At 50.5% G+C, this 23,007-nt stretch overlaps 1 protein-coding gene across 1 annotated transcript in view; it reads right to left on the minus strand.

Annotated features, from left to right (window-relative positions):
• The window catches only part of EFHD1 (EF-hand domain family member D1), a 51,137-nt gene that overhangs the window by 15,225 nt on the left and 12,905 nt on the right, over positions 1-23,007 (minus strand). Inside the window, exon 2 of the mRNA XM_032277898.1 lies at positions 4,368-4,515. Coding sequence (XP_032133789.1) covers positions 4,368-4,515 — 148 coding nt within the window. The remainder of the gene's footprint in view (positions 1-4,367; positions 4,516-23,007) is intronic.

Raw genomic sequence — 23,007 nt, forward strand, 5'->3', positions numbered from 1 at the left:
AGCCACTGCTGGGGCTGCTGGGGCTGTTGTAGTCATCTGCTGGGGCTGCCCGAACAAAATTGTGCAGACTGGGTGGCTCACACAACAGAAATTTATTTTCTCACATTTCAGAAGCTGGAAGTGAAGACCAAGGTGGGAACAAATATGGTTTCCAGTAAGGAATGTCTTCCTAGCTTGTAAAAGGCACAGAAAAAGAACTTAGTTCTCATAATGGTCCTGAGGGAGAGGTATTCACACTGCTATTTTAAAGACACAAAAACTGAGGCTCAGAAGTAAAAGATCTCACTCTGGGGACCTAGCTGTGCATGGCAGACTGAGTCCATGCTCTTTTCAGTCTGTGAGCACAGCCCCAGCCCACTAGAGCCTTACAGCAGAGGTGGAAAACAGCAGAGTGAAATAATACAACAGGAAAGCATGAATGGCGGCCGGGCATGGTGGCTCATGCCTATAATCACAGCATTTAGGGAGGCCGAGGCAGGTGGATCACGAGAGGTCAAGAGATTGAGACCATCTTGGCCAACATGGTGAAACCTCATCTCTACTAAAAATACAAAAAAAAAAAAAAATTAGCTGGGCATGGTGGCATGTGCCTGTAATCCCAGCTACTTGGGAGGCTGAGTCAGGAGAATCACTTGAACCTGGGAGGCAGAGGTTGCAGTGAGCCGAGATCATGCCACTGCACTCCAGCCTGGTGACAGAGCAAGGCTCCGTCTCAAAAAAAAAGGAAGAAGAAAGTATGAATGGCAGTATGCCTTTACATTCCCAAGTCCTGCACTCCTGGTGCAGCTCCTAGAGATGGGACAGGGCTTGGAGCTGACAAAGGGTGGAATGTGAATGTCCCTGAAGCTCTGGAACAGGGGTGCGAACCCATCGCAAGAACTCTTTGGTGATTTCCAAGCCTCTGGTGTCCACCATCTGCTGGCCAAACCAGCAGTTAGCCAGAAGCTAACCAAGCATCACCAATTCAGGGAGGAGCACCTGCGGATGGCCCCCAAGTACAACGGGGCAGAGAGGAGAATGTGTGTTAGTTCCTTTGGCAATTGCAAGCCACAAAACACCCTCTTAGCTCCTGTTCCCACAGGTCACAACCTCACCACAGCTATCTCCCCAGCATCTACTCCAAAGCTTCACCAAGGCAAAAGCCTCTGCTTTCTATACTCCAGAGGTATCCAGGCTGGAAAGGACCAGTGCCCCAGAAGGAGCCAAATGGGTGAAATAATAGAACAGATTAAAGGCTCTGAGCCTTGAATCTGATTTTATCATCAAAATTATTATAATAGGCCAGGTACAGTGGCTCACGCTTGTAATCCCAGCACTTTGGGAAGCTGAAGCTGGTGGATCACTTGAGGCCAGGAGTTCCAGACCAGCCTGGGCAACACGGTGAAACCCCATCTCTACTAAAATTACAAAAATTAACCAGGTGTGGTGGCACAGGCCTGTAGTCCCAGCTACTCAGGAGGCTGAGGCAGGAGAATGGCTTGAACCCAGGAGGTGGAGGTTGCAGTGAGCCAAGATCACACCACTGCATTCCAGCCTGGGCAACAGAGCAAGACTCTGTCTCAAAAACAAAACAAAACAAAAAAACCCTTATTATAATACAGGTGCCAAATGACACATCTAGAGACCTTCTGATAAAACTCATAAAAACGCATCTAACACATGAAATTCCCTTCCCTGTGGGGTGGCATCCTTGCCATGGAAGACACCTAATAGTCTTGAGATATTGTCCCTAAAATAGAAACGGCTTTCTCACAGAGGTTCTTAGCCATCTGGGGATGAGCTGTGAATACTATATGCACTCTTCCCAGGGAGATGCGGTACCTAAAAATTTTGCCTGCAATTTCAGAGGCTCAAAGAGCAAGCCCATTCCTGGACTGCTGGTGAGGGGGCTCCAGAGGCACAGAATAAGACCCTTTTTAAAATTACTTTTGAAAAAATTAGCTAGGTGCGGTGGTATGTGCCTATGGTCCAGCTAACCAGGAGGCTGAGGTGGGAGAATCACTTGAGCCTCGGAGGTGAGGGTTGCAGTGAAGTAACACTATACCAGTCTGGGCAACACAGTGAGACTGTCTCAAAAAATAAAAAAATACAGCTGGGTGCAGTGGCTCATGCCTGTAATCCCAGCACTTTGGGAGGCTGAGGCGGGCAGACTGCTTGAGCTAGTTGTGACTAGCCTGAGCAACATGGTGAAACCCTGTCTCTACTAAAAATACAAAAATTAGCCAGGAATAGTGGTGCACACACATAATCCCAGCTACTTGGTGGGGGCTGAAGCACAAGAATCACTTGGACCCAGGAGGTGGAGGCTGCAGTGAGCCAAGATCACCCCTCTGCACTCCAGCCTTGCCAGCAGAGTGATCTTTATCTCAAAAATTAAAAAAAAATACATATTAAAAATAAAAAATAAAAATAAAACAATTTTGGGGGTGGGTACAGTGGCTCAGGTCTATAATCCCAACACTTTGGGAGGCCAAGGCAGGAGGATTGCTTGAACCCAGGAGTTTGAGACCAGCCTGGGCAACAAAGCGAGACCCTGTTTCTATAAACAACAACAAAAATGTTTTTACATAAAAATAAACTATTTTGCATGCTATAAAAATAAAAAGTGGCTAGGCAAGGTGACTGGTGCCTATAATTCCAGCACTTTGGGAGGCTGAGTTGGAGACCAGCCTGGGCAACATAGCAAGACCCTGTCTCTACAAAAACTTTTTTAAATTAGCCAGGTATGGTGGCACATTTCTATAGTTCCAGCTACTCAGGAGGCTGAGGTGGGAGGATGGGTTGATACCGGGAGTCTGAGGCTGCAGTGAGCTATGATCATGCCACTGCACTCTAGCCTGGGCAACAGAGCAACCCAGTTTCAAGTAAACAAACAAACAACAAAAATGAAAATAGGCCAGGCACAGTGGCTCACACCTGTAATTCCAGCACTTTGGGAGGCCAAGGCAGGCAGATCATGAGGTCAAGAGATCATGACCATCTGGCTAACATGGTGAAACCCCGTCTTTACTAAAAACACAAAAAAGTATTGGGGCGTGGTGGCATGCATATGTAATCCCAGCTACTCAGGGGGCTGAGGCAGGAGAATAGCTTGAACCCAGGAGGCAGAGGTTGCAGTGAGCTGAGGTTGTGCCATTGCACTGCAGCCTGGGTGACAGAGGGAGACTCTGTCTCAAAAAAAAAAAAAAAAAAAAAAAAGAAGGAAAATAAAAAGGAGTATTATTCTCAAAATAACTGAGCAAGGTGGCTCATATCTGTAATCCCACCACTTTGGGAGGCAGAGGCAGGAGGATCACTTGAGGCTGAGTTGGAGACTAGCCTGGACAACATAGTCAGACCCCAACTCTACAAAAAATTTTAAAAATTAGCCAGGTGTGGTGTTATGTGCCTAAAGTCCCAGTAACTCAGGAGGCTGAGGTGGGAGGATCAATGGAGACTAGAAGGTCAAGGCTACAGTGAGCCATGATTGAGCCACTGCACTCCAGCCTGGGCGATAAGCAAAGAAGACGCATTATTGTCATTTCAAAATAACTAAAAGGAATGGAATGTTTCTAACACAAAGAAATGATAAATGTTTGAGGTGATGGATACCCAGATTCCCTGACTTGATCATTACACATTGTATGCTTATATTGAGATATCACATGTAGGCCAGATTACTCACACCTGTAATCTCAGGACTTTGGAAGGCTGAGGTGAGAGGATTACTTGAGGCCAGGAGTTTGGGACCAGCATGGTCAACCCCGTGAAAACCCACCTCTACTAAAAATACAAAAATTAGCCAGGCCTGGTGGCACACTGTAATCCCAGCTACTTAGGAGGCTAAGGCACAAATGACTTGAACCCAGGAGGTGGAGGTTGGGGTGGGCTGAGATTACACCACTGCACTCCAGTCTGGGTGACAAAGTGAGACTCTTAAAAAATAATTATAATAAAAATAAATAAATAAAATATATCACATGTACGCCATAAATATATACATACAACTATTATGTGCCCATAACAATTAAAAATAAAAAATTTTTAAATATATTTAAAAATGAGAAGCTTTAATATATAAAAAAAGCATAACACTATAAAACTACCAAAATTTTGCCCCCATATAATCCACTATGAATATTTTGATGAACATCCCCCAAATTTCTTACTATTTTACTCAAATGGGATTATACGGCCCATGCTGCTTTTTCCAGGCCAGCACTAGGGTTTGCTGTCTTCTAAAAGGTATTTTTGAAAGCGGAATTGTAGGTTAGCTATGCAAACAGTGCTCTAGAGAGGCCAAACCCATTTGTGCCACAGGAGACTATAAACCTGAGGATCCTCTCAGGGGCACCCCACAGGGGGTCAGGGCCACCACAGGCGGGTACCTCCCGGAAGCTGAGCTTGCCATCGATGTCCTCATCCACCTCCTTGATCATGCTCTTCAGGCCCAGGTGGGTCTGAGGGGCCCCCAGCTTCTCCATCATCAGCTTCAGCTCCATCAGGTCGATGAAGCCATCCTGCCCAGCGTCATATCTGCAGGGTCAAAGGAATGCATGACTAGGATGAAAGGACACTTGTTAGTCTCCCAAGCATGCAATTATTTTGGCTTCATTCATTGAAAAATGACTCAAATACCTCCCGCTCTGCTAGGCTCATGTGGGTCACCTGCTCCAAAGGAACCCCTCTCTCCTCAGAGCGCCTTAGGGCTTTGTACGATTCAAAGCGGATCTTGTACTAGCTGTTGGTTTTCATGTCTTGTATCTCCTCAACTAAACCATACATAAGTTTTTGCAGGGTGAAAAACATGCCTTGTTTACCTTTACCTCCCCCAGGTTCAGTTAACAAACATCAAGTGAGCACCTCTTCCTAATGCTGGACACTGGAGGTATTGCAGGAGCTGGCCCCTGATGCCCAGGGAAGGGCTGGCAATTCCAGGAGCCGCCTCCTGGTCACTGCCCCTGTGTCTCTCCCACGCCCATTCCCAACAGCCTCCCTTCCGTCCCGAGTCTTGGGAAGTTGCTTCCCACCCGTGTGCGGCCATGAGTCTGGCTCGTGATTCCCCTCTGGTTCGCTCTGAACAGCCACATCTGCTGAGAGGGCTCCAGCTCTGTCCTCTAACAGGGCTGCCCCTCTGCTGACTGTCTCCCCAGCCTCCATCCAGGAAACAAACCCAGCCTCACCAGGTGGGGGACCAGCCCTGTCCCCTCCTGGCCCAGCCATCTTCAGCCCTCTGTGCTCTGCTTCCTCCAAGCCACTTCCCCCGTTATAGGATTTCCCCATGGACCCCTGGCTCTTCTCCCCTCAAGCATTTCCTGCCACCCAGAGACTGCTTGTTGTTCAGGTATGAACACCTTGCTTTAAAAACAAATCAGTTCACTACAGCTGAAAGGTAGAAACAACAGAAGTGTCCATGGACAGATAAAAGGAGAAACGAAATGGGGTATATCCAGCCAGGCACGGTGGCTCACACCTGTAATTCAGCACTTCAGGAGGCCGAGGCGGGTGGATCACCTGAGGTCAAGGGTTCGTAGACAAGCCTAGCAAACATGGTGAAACTCTGTATCTACTAAAGTACAAACATTAGCTGGGCATGGGAGCACGAGCCTGTAATCCTAGTTACTCAGGGGCCTGAGGTAGGAGAATCACTTGAACCTGGGAGGCAGAGATTACAGTGAGCTGAGATCATGCCACTGCCTTCCAGCCTGGTGACAGAGCAAGACTCCATCTCAAAAAAAAATGAGGCATATCCATACAATGGAATATGGTATGTTTATACAAGGGAATATTATTTGGCAATAAAAAGGAATGCTAACACACGTGAACCTTGACGGCATTCTGCTAAGTAAAACAAGCCAGCCACAAAAGGGCAAATGCTGTATGGTTCTGCTTTTGTGAAGTTCTTAGAGCAGTCAAATTCGTGGAGACAGAAAGTGGATGAGTGGCTGCCAGGGGCTGGGGGACAGGGGCATGGTGGTGACTGGTGATGGCAGCACAACAATGTGAATGTACTTAATGGTGTGCACTTATATGGTTAAAGTGGTCAAGGGTTTTTTTCTGTTTCTTTATTTGAGACAGAGTCATGCTCTGCTGCTCAGGCTGGAGTGCAGCAGAGCGATCTCTGCTCACCACAACCTCCACCTCTCAGGTTCAAGCAATTCTTGTGCCTCAGCCCCCCAAGTAGCTGGGATTACAGGTACGTGCCACCACGCCCAGCCAATTTTTATATTTTTAGTAGAGTCGGGGTTTCATCATGTTGGCCAGGATGGTCTCAATCTCTTGACCTCATGATCTGCCCACCTTGGCCTCCCAAAGTGCTGGGATTACAGGTGTGAGCCACTACACCCAGCTAAACCACTTTTCTTATAGATTAGCCAGTCTCAGGTTTTGCTTTTGCTTGCTTGCTTTCTTTTGAGACAGAGTCGCCCAGGCTGGAGTGCAGTGGTGCAATCTCGGCTCACTGCAACATCTGCCTCCTGGGTTCCTGTGATTCTCTTGCCTCAGCCTCCCAAGTAGCTGGGATTACAGGTGCACACCACCACACCCAGCTAATTTTTTGTATTTTTAGTTGAGACATGGTTCCACTACATTGGCCAGACTGGTCTCGAATTCTTGACCTTGTGATCTGCCTGCCTAGGCCTCCCAAAGTGTTGAGATTACAGGTGTGAGCCACCAAGCCTGGCAGGGTTTTCTTTATAGCAGTTTGAGAACTGACTCATACACTCATTACTTGTCTGCACTCCCCCCGACACAGCCTCGGTAACAAAAACCCACCATTATTGAGAACAACCACTACTCACCAAGAAATGTAGCCTGCGGGGAACCAGGCATCTAGTGCTGTGGGCTGGCAGTATTTAGGGCTCCCAAGGTCAGGCTGGAGGGGAGGCCCAGGAATCCCTGACAGGCTCCACTCCAGCTGCAGAGGCCAACTCGTGCCATTCCTCCCACCCAGCCGCCTCCGCCCTGCCCTCCTCTATGGTCTTCCTGTGCCCGGGAGCTCAGGGAGCCGCCCGCCTCCTCCTCGGCTCTCCAACAGCACCCATTGTCCGTTCTTCTCCAGGACTTAGCACTCACCACCTTCCTCTGGTGGGTGCTTCTATTTTTATTTCTTGTTTTTTCCTCAATGCCCTGACTTTAACAGTAGGCTGGCTACTTATTACTCCAGCGGCACTGTGCTCAGCAAGGCCTCCTTGCCAGCAGAGTTACATTACAAGGCACTAAAGGACACAGACAAGATCGCTGGATGGCTGTTGGTGAGCTTGGAGGAACTGTGAGGGATGACACAGGTGTCCCAGGTCTGGAAACAAGCAAGGCGCTGCTGGGTTTCCCAGAAGTGGGCAGAGATGTGAATCACAGAATCACCAGCCCAGGATCTAGTGTTGCCAAAGGATGGTTTGTGAGAACTTCAAGAAAAGAAGCAACAATTTCCATGGGTTCATGAAAATGACTCTGGGATGGACCTCATTTATCTGTTTTTTAAACGGTTTTTTTTTTTTTTTTTTGAGATGGAGTTTTGCTCTTGTTGCCCAGGCTGGAGTACAAGGGCACAATCTCAGCTCACCGCAACCTCTGCTTCCCGGGTTCAAACTATTCTCCTGCCTCAGCCTCCCGAGTAGCTGGGATTACAGACCCATGCTACCACCCCTGGCTAATTTTGTATTTTTAGTAGGGACGGGGTTTCTCCATGTTGGTCAGGTTGGTTCCGAATTCCCGACATCAGGTAATCCACTCGCCTTAGCCTCCCCAAGTGTTGGAATTACAGGCATGAGCCACTACGCTTGGCCCTTTTAAACTTTTTTTTAAAAGACAGCATTATTGAGATATAATTCACATACCATAAAATCCACCATGCAGTGAATTGGTTGTCAGTACATTCAAGTTGTGCAAACATCATTACCATGTAACTCCAGAACATTTGCATTACCCTAAAAAGAAACTGGTACCCATTAGCAGTCATTCCCCGTTCCCCTCTTGCCGCCCCTACCCCCTAGCAATGACTAGCCTTTCTGTGTCTATGAATTTGCCTCTTCCAGACATTTGATTGTTCAACAATATTCCACTGTATCAATAGACCATATTTTGTTTATCCATTCACCAGGTGATGGACATCTGCTTGCTTCCACCTTTTGAATAGTGCTGCTTTGAACGTTTGTATATGAGTGTTGTGGACATACATTTCTTTTTTCTTGTGTATACATCCAAGATTGGAATTGCTGGGTCACATGCTTATTTGCTTGTGAAACATTACTGTCAAGTTGGTCCAACAGAAAACAGCAGCTGACCTGATGTCACCACTCAGGATGATCAAGGCCCTTCATCAGGCCCTTGGTGGGGAAGACAAACAGGTACGGATACAATTAAGCAGACTGGCTGTTAGTTATAGAGCCACCCAGAAAGAGTGCTCACTCTCAGATTTGCTGGTGACACAAAGTTGGGGCAGAATCTAGGGGCAAAGATCTCAGCAAGTTGGTGTGATGCCCACAGATAAAATACAAAATGCAAGGCCTGAACAAAGAATTACCATAGGATAGGATCCAACAGATGTCTGGACACTAGTATTCTTTTTTTTTTTTTATCTTTTTAGAGACGGGGTCTTGCTATGTTGCCCAGGCTGGAGTACAGTGGCTATTCGTAGGCATGATCCCACTACTGATCAGCACAGGAGTTTTGACCTGCTCTGTTTCTGAGCTGGGCCAGTTCACCCCTCCTTAGGCAACCTGGTGGTCCCCTGCTCCCGGGAGGTCACCATACTGATGCCGAACTTAGTGCGGACACCCAATCAGCATAGCGCACTACAGCCCAGAACTCCTGGACTCAAGCTATCCTCCCACCTCAGCCTCCAGGGTAGCTGGGACTACAGGCACGCACCACCTCGCCCGGTGACACTGGTATTCCTAGCAGCATTATTCACAGTTGCCAAAAGGTGGAAACAACCCAAATGCCCATTGACAAAATGCGGTCTATACAAACAATGGAATTTCATTCAGCAATGAAAGGGAAGTGAACTCTGATACATGCTCACAGGCTACAACATGGGTGACTTGAAGACATTGTGCCAAGTGAAATAAGCCAGTCACAAAAGGGGCACCTCACTGTATGAATTCACTTATCAGGTCCCGAGAGTAGTCAAAATCATCGGGACAGAAATGGAATGCTGGCTGTCAAGAGTGGGGGAGGGGAATGGGGAGTTAGTGTTGAACAGGGACAGAGTTTCTGTTTAGGAGGGTGAAAAAATTCTGGAAATGGGTAACAGCGATGGCTGCACAATAATGTCAATGTTACCGCTGCTCAATTCTATACTTAAAGATGGTTAAAAATGGTCAGTGTTGCTGGGTGTGGTCCGCATTCCCTGTTACCCCAGCACTTTGGGAGGCCAAGGCAGGACAATCACTTGAGCCCAGGAGTTTCAGTCCAGCCCGGACAAACAAACAAGACCCTATCTCAACAAAAAGATTAAGAGATGAGCAGAGTGTGGTGGTGCACACCTGTGGTCCCAGCTACTCGGGAGGCCAAGGTGGGAGGGTCACTTGAGCATAAGAGTTTGAAGCCACAGTGAGCTCTGATCACTCCAGCCTAGGTGACAGCATGAGACCCTGTCTAAAACAAAACAAAAAAGCGAAATTTCACATTATGTATATCTTACCACAATTTTCAAAACTGCAAGGTCCTGGCTGGGAACAGTGGTTCATGCCTCCAATCCCAGCATTTTGGGAGGCCAAGGTGGGAGGACTGCTTGAGCCTTAGGAGTTCAAGACCAGCCTGGGCAACATAGCGAGATCCTGTCTCTTCAAAAATAGAGAAAAATTAGCAAGGCATGGTGGCATGTGCCTATGGTCTGGGCTCCTCAGGAGGCTGAGGCAGGAGGATCATTTCAAGCCTGGGAGGTCAAGGCTGCAATGAGCCATGTTCACGCAACTGCACTCCAGCCTGGGTGACAGAGTGAGACCCTGTTTCAAAGCAAAAAACAAAACAAAAAAGCAAGGTTCTAAAATTAAGACCCCTGCAAACTGACTTCCCCAGTACAGGTGTTGAGAGAAATGGAGCTCACTTGCACCTGTCACCATGCCTTCAGGGGACTGGGACACTACCATGAGTCAAGGAGGCTGCCAAAAAACTTGTGGTGGCGCAGTAGATCCCAGCACTTTGGGAGTCCGAGGTGGGCAGATCACAAGGTCAAGAGATCGAAACCATCCTGACCAACTTGGTGAAACCCCATTTCTACTAAAAATACAAAAATTAGCCAGGTGTGGTGCTGGGCACCTGTAATTCCAGCTACTCAGGAGGCTGAGGCAGAAGAATCGCTTGAACCCGGGAGGCGGAGGTTGCAGTGAGCTGAGATTGCGCCACTGCACTCCAGGCTGGCGACAGAGCTAGATTCCGTCTCAAACAAACAAACAAACAAACAAACAAAAAAAACCCACAACTTGTGGGTAAAATAAATCATAGTGGCAACTACAAGTCCTGAATCCCGAATGCAGGGGCCACAGTCCTACCCACCCCATCATGGTCTGCACCACTCCATGCAGACCTCACACTTCAGGGAGGTCATGGGCCTGGTCAGTGGGAAGCACGCAAGAAGGCGAATGGACTTAAGACCACACGCAAAGGGCAGGGGTGAAAGGAACCAGCGGGATTTGGCCAAGAGCTGCCTTCAGATGTTGCCCCGGGGCCCGAAGGGTGGCAGAACTGGGCTCTATGCATGGAAAGGGAGAGGCAGGCTTCAGCTCAGCGCAAGGAAGTGCCTTCTGGCAAAACGGCCAACTGGAACTAGACCTGAGAAGTAAAGAGAGCCTGTAGGAACCGGCTGGCAGGGGCAGTCTCTGTTACATGGAGTCCCAGTCAAAGTAAACAGGTTCAGTGTGGAACTTTCCAGAACCTTCCATATGTATCCAACCCTTGCAAGAGGGAAACAGAGCGCAGACTCATCTGACCCCACAGTCCTCTGCATTTGGGGATTTTCTGTTGAGAAGATGCACCCTGGCAATGCCATGTTGTAAGGAAACCCTCTGGGAAGCGTGTCTCTGGTCAAGCAGCCTTAAAAGGGGTGGCCCAGGCCAGGCACGGTGGCTGACACCTGTAATTTCAGCACTTTGGGAGGCCGAGGCAGGTAGATCACCAGGTCAGGGGATTGAGACCATCCTGGCCAACATGGTGAAACACCTTCTCTACTAAAATACAAAAAGTTAGCTGGGCGTGGTGGCGCGCGCCTGTAGTACCAGCTACTTGGGAGGCCGAGGCAGGGAAATCGCTTGAACCCAGGAGGCAGAGGTTGCGGTGAGCCGGGATTGCACCGCTGCATTCCAGCCTAGCCACAGAGCAAGATTCTGTCTCAAAACAAGGAGAAGGGGTGGCCCAGTTAAATGACCACTAAGGGCAGGTACGGTGGCTTGAGCCTGTAAACCTAGCTACTCCAGAGGCTGAGAAAGGAGGATTATTTGAGCCCAGCAGGTCAAGTCCAGCCTGAGCAACACAGAGAGATCTATCTCTTAAAAAAGAAAAACATGACCACTAAGAACCCTTCAGTGCCAGGATTCTGGATAAACATCTTCTGCCCACTGCTCACTCCCCAGCACACACAGTGTGTTCCAATAGAATTTGCGGAAAAGGCTGAAGTCATGAATGTGGCGCATTTGAGACGCGAATCATTTGGGACATCAACAAAGCGTGAGCAGAAAGGAAGGAGAGTGAAGTAGGTAAGAGAGGAACTGAAAGGCCTGAGTGTAAGGAGGCAGCAGCGCCCAGAAACACGAGATAAACTGGCTCTGCGGATGGGAGGATAAGTAAAGCTCAGGGAATAGGCAGGCATCTGTCCCCAGCTGCAAGAGGAAGGACCAGGGAGATGGCTTCCCAGCCCACCTAGGTCAAAGCTAGCACAGCCTCCCGCAGACACAGAGGGGCTGTCACGCGTGAGGGGCAAGATGCTCTCCCCAACACAGGGAGGGGGATGAGAAAAGCCATCCTCTGGCCGGGCGCGGTGGCTCATGTCTGTAATCCCAACACTTCGGGAGGCTGAGGCAGGCAGGTTGGCTGAGGTCAGGAGCTCAAGACCAGCATAGCATCATGGCAAAATCCCTTCTCTACTAAAAATACAAAAAAACTAGCCAGGTATGGTGGTACATACCTGTAATCCCAGCTACTCGGGAAGCTGAGGCCGAAGAATAGCTTGAACCAGGGAAGCAGAGGTTGCAGTGAGCCGAGATGGCACCACTGTACTCCACCCTGGGTGACGGAGTGAGACTGTCTCAAAAAAGAAAAGAAAAAAATAGTCATCCTTTTACCTCTGGGGTTCGAACTGAGAGGAGTCTTAAAGACTTGGAAAATCTTCCTTTCAGGTCCCCAAGCCTGCAACATTCTCCAGGCCTAACAAAAAGATCAAATATGTCAGAAAAGACCTTGGCAAGCTCAGGGCAATGTTGAAGGAATTCCAGACGCTTTTTTTTTGAGACAGAGTCTCACTCTGTTGCCCAGGCTGGAGTGCAGTGGCATGATCTCAGCTCACTGCAACTTCTGCCTCCCGGGTTTAAGTGATTCTCCTGCCTCGGCATCCTGTGTCACGGAGAATACAGGGCACCTGCCACTATGGCTGACTAATTTTTATATTTTTAGTAGAGATGGGTTTTCTCCATGTTGGTCAGGCTGGTCTCCAACTCCTGACTTCAGGTGATCCGCCCATCTCGGTCTCCCAAAGTGCTAGGATTATAGGCCTGAGCCACTGCACCCGGCCCCAGCTTCTTTAAATGGGCAAGAAAACTTGGTTCAACTCCTTTGGAAAGAATGTGCCCAGAAACAGATGCCCACCAGCCCAGTGGGCAAGTCCCAAGAGGGAAAGGGGCCGTGGGTGTTCCACTGAGAGCCACTGGCTGGGCACAGGAATAAAGTGAGCGGGGAGATGTGACGTGTAATGTCATGGGGAGAAGAGCAGGAGAGAAAGGAGTCCCGAGCCAATCACCCCTTCAATCCCAGCTGCTCGGTCCGGCTGCTTTCTTTTATTCCTGCTGGAAGCATCAGCCAATTTTCCTTTATTTAAGTCCTGGCAGGGCTATAAAGCTACCACAGGCTGGGTGCAGTGGCTTATGCCTGTAATCCCAGCATTTTGGGAAGCCAAGGCAGGAGGATCACTTGAGCTCAGGATTTTGAGACCAGCCTGGGCAACATGGTGAAACCCCATCTCCACTAAAAACACAAAAATTAGCCAGATGTGGTGATGTGCACCTGTAGTCCCAGCTACTTGGGAGCTGACGTGTAGGATGGCTTGAGCCCAGGAGTTTGAGGCTGCAGTGAGCTGTGATCGCACCACTGGACTCCAGCCTGGGCAACAGAGACCCTGCCTCAAAAAAAAAAAAAAAAAAAAAAAGTAGGCCATGTGCAGTGGTTCCCATCTGTAATCCCAGCACTTTGGGAGGCCGAGGTGGGTGGATCACTTAAGGTCAGGAGTTCAAGAGCAGCCTGGCCAACATGGTAAAACTCTGTCTCTATGAAAAATACAAAAAGAAGCCGGCCTGGTGGGACGCACCTGTAATCTCAGCTACTTGGGAGGCTGAGGCATGAGAATCGCTTGAACCTGGTAGGCAGAGATGGCAGTGAGCTGAGATTGTGCCACTGCATTCCAGCCTGGGCAACAGAGCGAGACTCCATCTCAAAAAAAGAAAAAACCACCTGGGTGCGGTGGCTCACACCTGTAATCCCAGCACTTTGGGAGGCTGAGGCGGGTGAATCACCTGAGGTTGGGAGTTCGAGACCAGCCCGGCCAACATGGCAAAACCTTGTCTCTAATAAAAATACAAAAATTATCCAGGAGCGGTGGTGGGTGCCTATATGTTAGCTACTCAGGAGGCTGAGGTAGAAGATTGCTTGAACCCGGGAGGCAGAGGATGCATTCCAGCCTGGGCGAAAGAGCGAAACTCCGACTCATAAAAAGAAAAAAACCAACCAAACAAACAAACTAAAAGTATAATTAAAAAAAAAAAAAAGCTACCACATCAGTGGCACCCCCTCTCCTACGGCGCCAGGATATATACACCAGAAACCTATCTTTCTCTCTTCAAAGTGACCCTCTCAGAGGGTTTGTCTACACAGTCACTTCCTTTAGGGCCTGGATTTGCAGGACAGGCAGGAAACACCTCCCATGTCTTCAACTTCTCACTGTTTTATCTGCTTCTCTCAAAATGCCTGAGGTCTACATAGGGCACTGCACACGATAGGGCTCCAAACATGTGGTAACTAAAACCGGTCGGCCTGTGGTTCACGAGGCATTGTCTCAGTGCTGATCCTTTTCATCTGCACGACAGTCCTGTGAAGCATTAATCACAGCCGCCTGCCTTTATGGTTGCTGAGAGCTTAGAAGTGCCAGGCACTGTCCTAAATTACCGCATTGAACACAGCAGTGCTATGAAGTGGTTATTAGTAGTCCTACTTCATAGATGGTGAAAACTGAAGTAAGTGAATTTCTAGGGATCAGAATGAACCTGGGATTTCAAGCAGATGCTAAGCTTTGGAGTATTGTAGGAAGGATGTGCCCCTGAACTTGGAAGGGGCTAGAGAAAGCACAGTGTGTGCTCAGTGTCCCCATGTCCAGGTGACTGTTATAACTGTGAGAGTCAGACCTTTGGCAATTATGTCTGAAGATGTAGGCGGACATGACAGGAATCACGTTTCTGAATATTTGTGGATTCTGGTTTTGGCCTCAAAGCATGGTCCTGTGGCTACCAACATATGCAAAGGAATTCATTTTTCCTCGAGAGAAATGGGGATGCTGCCACCTTACAGACACTGAGAGAAACAGCCTCACCAGCCACGCCCTTCAAATAAATGTCATCTAATGTAATCCTTCAAGGCTCCTCTGAGGGGTGTGGTGCTGTTCGGCTGATGGAGAAACAGACCCACCAAGGTCGATCACCAGAAATACCAGGCCCTGGGAGGTTGACAGGGAGGACCCCCAGCCTGACCCACTAACCCGCAGCTCTGCCCCAGGCTGGGTGAGTGGCCAGAGGAGCTGGGTTTTAGGGAAGTAAGACTTGATTTTCAGGTCAGTCCTCAGAAGGCCAAGGCTGCCCCTCCAAAACAGTTCACAAGGATGGAAACCAGAGTTAGGTATTTGTTTTGTTTTGTTTGTTTTTTGAGATGGAACCTCCCTCTGTCGCCCAGGCTAGAGTGCAGTGGTACAATCTCGGCTGTCTGCAACATCTGCCTTCGGGGTTCAAGTGATTCTCTCACCTCAGCCTCCTGAGTAGGTGGAACTACAGGCCCCTGCCACCACAACTGGCTAATTTTTTGTACTGGAGTTAGGTATTTGAAAGATAAAGAAAAAGAAACAAGATAAAGAATCCTCAATGTGCCCATCACACAGGTTGGTGTGGCAGATGGAAGCTGGGGATGAGTGGCTCAGCCTCCCAGGGAGGGTCCAGGTCCAAACACTGGGAGAAGGGAGGACACTTATCTTTAACTTGCTAGAAGGTTCTCTAAGCAACTGCAGTGTGAAAGCCCCTTAAAACAAGGCTACCTGCTAACAGGTGATCTTATACCAGACTTTTGAGCCTCTGGGAAAGGCAAATGCAGGTGGATTTGTTTTCTTCATTCTGGAAAGGTCTGTTGTTCCTTCTCCTTCCATAAAAATGCTATCACATTCCTTGCAATTTGGAATCCAGCCATGTAGAAAGGAAACCCCACCTAGAATAGCTTGCCTGGTGTTCCTCCCCTGGGCAGAGACGCCCTTCCCTGCCCCGGGGCACCTGGAAGCAGGAGGCCTGGGGAAGGAGGACAAACCTCAGTCCAGGAGGGAGGCCCTGACCCGTGAGGCCTCACAGAGCCCCAGCCCTGGGTGCAACTGACCAGGGCCTGCTTTCTCCCTACAAGCTTGGCCTAAACCTGGATCCCTCCCTCCTTATTTCAAATGATCACCATTTTTCCTCTTCGTCCCCATAACTTACACCTTTCAAATGCTGTCAGGCTTTCTAGAGTCCCCTGAGCTCCCAGCTCCTTCTCTGCCAACATCTTAGCTCTTTTTTTCCCTACAATTTAAACATTAATCCATAAACATATATATTTTTAATTAAGGTCAACCCAGAATAGACCAGGTGTGGTGGCTCATGCCTGTAATCCCAGCACTTTGGGAAGCCGAGGCAGGTGGATTGCCTGAGGTCAGGAGTTCGAGACCAGCCTGGCCAACAAGGTGAAACCCCATCTCTACTAAAAATACAAAAATTAGCCGGGCGTGTAATCCCAGCTACTTGAGAAGCTGAGGCACAAGAATCGCTTGAACTTGGGAGGCAGAGATTGAAGTGAGCCAAGATCGCTCCACTGTACTCCAGCCTGGGCAAGAGAGCAAAACTCAGTCTCAAAAAAAAAAAAAAAAAAAAAGCAACCCAGAATAGTAAAGAAAAACTACCCATAATCCCAAAACCCTGCACTGTTTGCTTCCTGGAGCTTCCTTGTGGACTTGAGACCTTTTCCCATATTTGGCCCGCATTTTCCATTTTCTCAGTCCTCAGTGGCTATTCACAGGTGCAACCCCACTGCTGATCAGCACAGGAGTTATGACCTGCTGCTTCTGACCCCGGCCAGTTCACCCCTCTTTAGGCAGCCTGGTGATCCCCTCTAACCCCAACTCCCATCACCATATTGATGCTGAGCTCAGAGTGGGCACCGGATAGGTACAGAGCACAGAAAGCCCAGAACTCCTGGGCTCGGGCGATCCTCCCAAGTGGCCTGGACTCCAGGCGTATCACCACACTCAATCCCTTTCATCTTTTTTTTTTTTTTTTTTTTGAGACGGAGTTTCACTCATGTTACCCAGGCTGGAGTTCAATGGCGTGATCTCGGCTCACCGCAACCTCCGCCTCCTGGGTTCAGGCAATTCTCCTGCCTCAGCCTCCTGAGTAGCTGGGATTACAGGCACGTGCCACCATGCCCAGCTAATTTTTTGTATTTTTAGTAGAGACGGGGTTTCACCATGTTGACCAGGATGGTCTCTATCTCTTGACCTCGTGATCCACCCGCCTCGGCCTCCCAAAGTGCTGGGATTACAGGCTTGAGCCACTGCGCCCGGCCTCTTTTTTTTTTTTTTTCAAGACAGGGTTTCACCATGTTGGTCAGGCTGGTCTTGAACTCCCGACTTCAGGTGATCCGCCCGCCTTGGCCTCAAAAGTGCTTGGATTACAGGCGTGAGCCACCACACCCGGCCAATCCCTTTCATCTTTATACTCTCCAGACTCTGTTGGGGGAGACTCTGGTTCCACTGGCACTTGGGATGATTCCAAACCGGCCCCACCACCCTCTTGGGAGAGACTTGGCCCCATCTGTAACCCAAGAGCACATGAGCTTTGTGTGCCTTGCAGAGTGGTAAAGGGCCCAGAGAAAATCGCACCCTTGCACAGGACACAGGCCCAGTTAAGCTATCCGTAAAGAAGCTGTTTTTTTCCTTGAGACAGTTTCACTCTTGCTGCCCAGGCTGGAATACAATGGGGCAATCTCAGCTCACTGCAACCTCCGCCTCCTGGGTACAAGCGATTCTCCTGCCTCAGCTTCCAGAGTAGCTGGGATTATAGGCGTGCACCACCACACTCAGCTAATTTTGTATTTTTAGTAGAGACAGGATTTCACCATGTCGGTCAGGGCAGTCTCAAACTTCTGACCTCATGTGATCTGCCCGCCTCAGCCTCCCAAAGTGCTGGGATTACAGGCATGAGCTACCATGCCTGGCCAGGCAGGCTATTTTTTAAAGTAGCAGCTATCTATCTACAATCATGAGGAATTAGACAGCTCCCTGGGCTTCCACTCTGAAGAGCTTCCCAGACCCAGCTTGTCGCAGACAGCATCATCTTTAGCCTTGGGGAAAACCCAAACTCACCACCTGCCACAGTCACTTCTGCTGCAGCTCCACAGTGCCCTTCCTGAGCAGCTCTCAGGACCCAGCCCTATCAGAGGATACGGCCTGCCTCCCCAGGTCCCCTGGAAAAGGCTTCTCGACTCACCTACTGGTCGAGGCCACCACTGAGCGGTGCAGTGAGGTGCCACGGCCTGGGCCACTTGACCGTGTGCTACCGTGCATGCCCACCGCCTGAGAAAGCCCCCAGACCCACCAAAGGGGCCGATGTGACTCCGACCCCAACCCCACTGAGGGCCAGCTAGCAAGAGGACAGCAGCAAGAGACAATGGCTGGTCCCCAGCATCCACCCATGAGTCAGTCACTTATTCTTTCAGCTTCCACTATGCAGAGGCTCTGGGCTTTCGGTTTCCCACCTCCCAGGAGTCATCCTGCCACTCATGAAGAAAGAATCTGGATGACCTTTGTCCACCAGAGGCTCCAATGTTGGAAACTCCCTAGGGATCCCTCAGATAGGGGGTTCTCAGGAGGGTAGCAGTGCCCCAGAACACGCCTTAGTGATGGGAGGGGGTTGCCTGTGCCTCAGGGACACCAGGCCACAAGAGCACCTGCTTCTATAATTAGAAGTAAATATAATTTACACAGAAAGGCCTGGAATAGAAATCATGCATTACCTTTTCCAACAGCCAGGTGCTGGCCCTGCAAAGTGAGGTCCCCAGACCAGAGCATCAGGGTCACCACGGTTGTTAGAAATACAGTCTCGGCCGGGAGTGGTGGCTAACACCTGTAATCCTGGCACTTTGGGAGGCTGAGGTGGGCAGATCACCTGAGGTCGGGAGTTCGAGACCAGCCTGACCAACATGGAGAAACCAAATCTCTACTAAAAATACAAAAATTAGCCGGGCGTGGTTGTGTGTGCCTGTAATTCTAGCTAGTTGGGAGGCTGAGGCAGGAGAATCACTTGAACCCAGGAGGGGGAGGTGGCGGTGAGCCAAGATCGCGCCATTGCACTCCAGCCTGGGCAACAGAGTAAGGCTCCATCTTGGAAAAAAAAAAAGAAGAAATGCAGTCTCAAGTTCTACCCAGACCTGCTCAATCAGAGCCTGCATTTTCACAAGCCCCCACACGATGGCCCCCAGGCACGTACGAGGTAGGGAAAGACAGCACAGCCTACACCCACCGGCAGGTGGTCTTCCCAGAGGCCCTCATGGGATTACCCTGTGGGTGTCCCCAGCTGTGCCTATCTAGATGAGCCTTGGGGACTCCTAATGTCACAGGACTGCAGTCCCTCCTTCCTACATCCCTGCCTGCAAGGTTCTGAGTTTCTGGTTTTCTCTGGCCGCGAGTGTCCTCCCCAGCTGTCAAATCACATGCTCCTCCTTCCTGCCAGTCCAGCTGTGGGCTGGGAAACAGGACTCCCAGTGCTCTAGCTGCATGCAGAGTGAGGGTGGGCGGGCTCTGAAAAAGGGCCAGGGGACTCTGAGAGATACAAAAGCTTTGACCCAAAGTTTTCAACATCCAATCAAACTGCTCACAGTCGCTTTTGTCCGAGGAGCTCCCAGCTCTCCTTGTGCCCCAAACACTCAGCCTATTCACTCACTGCCTCCCTGCCCGGCTCACTCTACCTGGGGCCCCTCCAGAGCAGAGGGAAGCACAAAGACCCATCCCAGTGGGGAGGCAGAGTACAGAGAAACAGTGGAGCCCAGACAAGGCTGAGGCCGGAGTGGGGGCAACCGACAGAAGCAAGAGTACAGAGCCATGGGAGGAAGCCACTGTCACCAGGCCAGTCCCAGGGTGCCAGAAAGTCCCAAAAGAGGGGAATAGAGCCAGGCCCTCTTGGAAAGTGGCATCTTCCTAAGCAACCAGGGCAACCCCCAAGGAGTTTGAAACAGGGAAGCCACATCAGGTGACTTCTCAGCTTGGTGTGCAGATGGATTGATGGATTTGGGGGTGGGGGAGACTAAACCAGGAAGCCCAGCTGGCGAGTGTACAATGCTCCCAGCCACAGGTGGACGAAGGGATGGCAACGGTGAGGTGCGGGGGGGAGCACTGGACGCAGGGCTGAACTCCGGCTTCCTCTGTTCCGTGCAGAGCCAGCACATCAGGGCTCACTTCTGGCAAATTCCCTTCCTTTTCTGGTGAGAGGGCAACACTTTTGCAGGCTTTGGGAAACCAGCAGAGGTTGGGACCCCCTGCAGTCAGCCTGAGTGCTCTGCAGTTCCCTGCACTGTATCTGAAAGTTCATAAAGCAAGGTGGGAGACAGGGCAAAGCTGAAGGGTCACCCCCTCCACTACAGGGCACCTACTGTGTGCCTGGCACCTTGCAACACAACAGAGGGGAAGCGGAGCCGGGTGGCCAATACTCAGGCTTTCAAGGCAGCCTTGAAACCAGCTTTGTCCCAAATGCATGCAGTGGCAAGGCACCACCCCTGCTGGGGACTGTCACATAGATTCAGAAGGAGAGAGGGGCTGGGCGCAGTGGTTCACGCCTGTAATCCCAGCACTTTGGGAGGCCAAGGCAGGTGGATCACTTGAGGTCAGGAGTTCAAGACCAGCCTGACCAACCTGGTGAAATTCCATCTCTACTAAAAATACAAAATTAGCTGAATGTGGTGGTATGCACCTGTAATCCCAGTTACTGGGGAGGCTGAGGCAGGAGAATCACTTGAACCAGGGAGGTGGAGGGTGCAGTGAGCCAGGATCGCGCCATTGCTCAGAGTTTGAGTGGGTGACAGAGTGAGACGGTGTCTCCAAAAAAAAAAAAAAAGGAGAGAGGGCAGTGGGTAACGGCATGGGACAGCTGCCGGCTGCACTGACCCCACCAGCTTGTCCTCTCAAACTGGCTGCCTGGCTGCCCCGACTCAGACAGTAGGAAGGCCTCAGAGAGGTTTCAGCTACTTACAAATTCTCCCACTGATGCCAGCAATCCAATGTGGAAACAAAGCAAACCAGCCTCCAAGACCACGCCACGGGAACAGACTAATGCCAGCAGGTAGCAGGCCAGCTGTGTAAAGTGTTTCCCACAAATGCCAGGAGTCCTCTGACCAGGAATGACCCAGTGGAGAGGAGGGTCTGGTTTAGTGGTACAAATGCGATGGGGGAAAATCTCACTTCTTAGTGGTAGCCTCAGTGGAAGCTGGAGGGCAGTGGCTGGACAGGAGTTTCTGGGGTCAGAGTCCCCAGGCTCAAAGCCCTGGCACCAGCACGTAGATCACTGCATGTCCCTGGGTGACTTACGTGAACTCGCTGGGTTTCTGAGTCCTCCTTGGTCCAGCTGTTGATAAGAACCAAGGTAAATGCGCTCTCAGCGCAGAGCCCAGCTCGAGGCCAGCGCTCGCTACTTCGGTTTTGACTACTACCTCTGTAAGAGAAGATCCTGACTCTGGGGTCGCTCTCATGGTCCTTTTGAAAGGGGGCACCCTCGTGGGGCTTGGGTAAGTGCAGGTGGGCTGGAGACTTGGTTTGGGAACAGAATGGGAGTGAGTAGATCTGGGAATTTAGAGTTCCAGGCAATTCGTTCATAAAGTGGACACTGCTTGCTTGGTGTCCCACTGGAAGCCTGCTCTGAGCCACCCCTGAGGGTGGGAGGGAGGCTTAGAGGACTATTCTGCCCAAGGAGGCGGCATTGGGCACATCTTGGTTCTTTGCTGTGAAAGCGCAGTAATGAGGCACCTCCCCAGGCTCCCCACCCATCCCGGCCTAGTTCTTTTTTTTTTTTTTTTTGAAGAAAGGGTCTCACTCTGTCATCCAGGCTGGAGTGCAGTGGTGTGATAATAGTAGCTCACTGCAGCCTCCAATTCCCAGGCTCAAGCAATCCTCCCACCTCAGCCTCCTGCCTAGCTGTGACCACAGGCCCACACCTCCTATGCCCAGCTAATCTTTTATATTTTCTGTAAAGACAGAGTTTTGCCATGTTGCTCAGGCTGGTCTTGAACTCCTGAACTGAAGCGATCCTCTTGCCTCTGCCTCCCAATGTGCTGGGACTATAGGAGTGAGCCACCTTGCCGGGTCTGCATAGAAGAGTTCTGATAGGAGAGTTCTGAGGTGCCGGGAAGCTGGGTTGGAGGTGCCCCTGGGAACCAACTTCTGAAATTCCCAGGAGCCCTGTGGATATCCAGGAACAGATGTTCGCAAACGACATGGGGTTTCCACACCAGACTCCATTAGGGCTGTGCCTGCTGCAGTGCCAGCAGTGCCAAGGTCAGGGAAGAAAACGGCCGACGAGGGCATGTGCAGTGGCCCAAGGAGCACAGATCTCAGGGCAGACTGGGGCAGCAAGCCCAGCGCAGGGTGTCCTTGCCTCCCGCCTGGGGTGATGGGGCGCTCTGCCATCACCCCAGGCAGGAGGCAAGGACACCCTGCACGGCCACCCGTGCAGCTCTCGACATTTCCTCTCCACCCACTGCTGCCCACAGGACCTTTTCCTGCATCCTCCACTCAGGACCTTTTCCTGCGTCCTCCACTCCAGGCCCACACTACCTTAAACCCCGGTGGCCCTCAGTGGAAAGTACACTGGGCTGGAACATACGTGCCCTAATTAAGGCCATGACTGCATACCGAGTGGTCACGAGGTCTTGTGGACAACCTGAGAAGGTGTTCACTTACCTTTTTCCATGTCTCACTTACAGGCGTGTGCCCCGGTGGATCAGTGGCTCTGCTGGAGGGAACCGAATGACCCCACTGAAGGCTCACATTACCTCCCACGGCCTTGGGGAGCCGTGAAGCTCCCCTCAGCAATAATCAGGGCCTCAGTGCGGCTGCAGCCGGCAGAACTCAAAAACCTCCGCAGAGGTCAAGGTGCCTGATCTGTTCATGGCCCTGGGCCCAGCCCTGGGGTGGGCGTGGGGACTGCAGGAAGAGGTTAGCCACTTTTGGCCATGAACGTTCTGTCTCTGCAGAACACCCTGGAGGGGTAGGGAGCCTCAAAAGAATTAGCAATAGGCCGGGTGTGGTGGCTCATGCCTGTAATCCCAGCACTTTGGGAAGCCAAGGAGGGTGGATCACGAGGACAGAAGTTGAAAACCAGCCTGGCCAACATGGTGAAATCCTGTCTCTACTAAAAATACAAAAATTAGCCTGGCACAGTGGCAAGAGCCTGCAATCCCAGCTATTTGAGAGGCTGAGGCAGGAGAATTGCTTGAACCAGGCTGGAGTGCAGTGGCTTGATCCCAGCTCACTGCAACCTCTGCCGCCCTGGTTCAAGCAAT

The sequence above is a fragment of the Sapajus apella genome, unplaced genomic scaffold, assembly GCF_009761245.1.
Source record: "Sapajus apella isolate SASKATOON/1434 unplaced genomic scaffold, GSC_monkey_1.0 scaffold10, whole genome shotgun sequence".
NCBI classification, from domain to species: domain Eukaryota; kingdom Metazoa; phylum Chordata; class Mammalia; order Primates; family Cebidae; genus Sapajus; species Sapajus apella.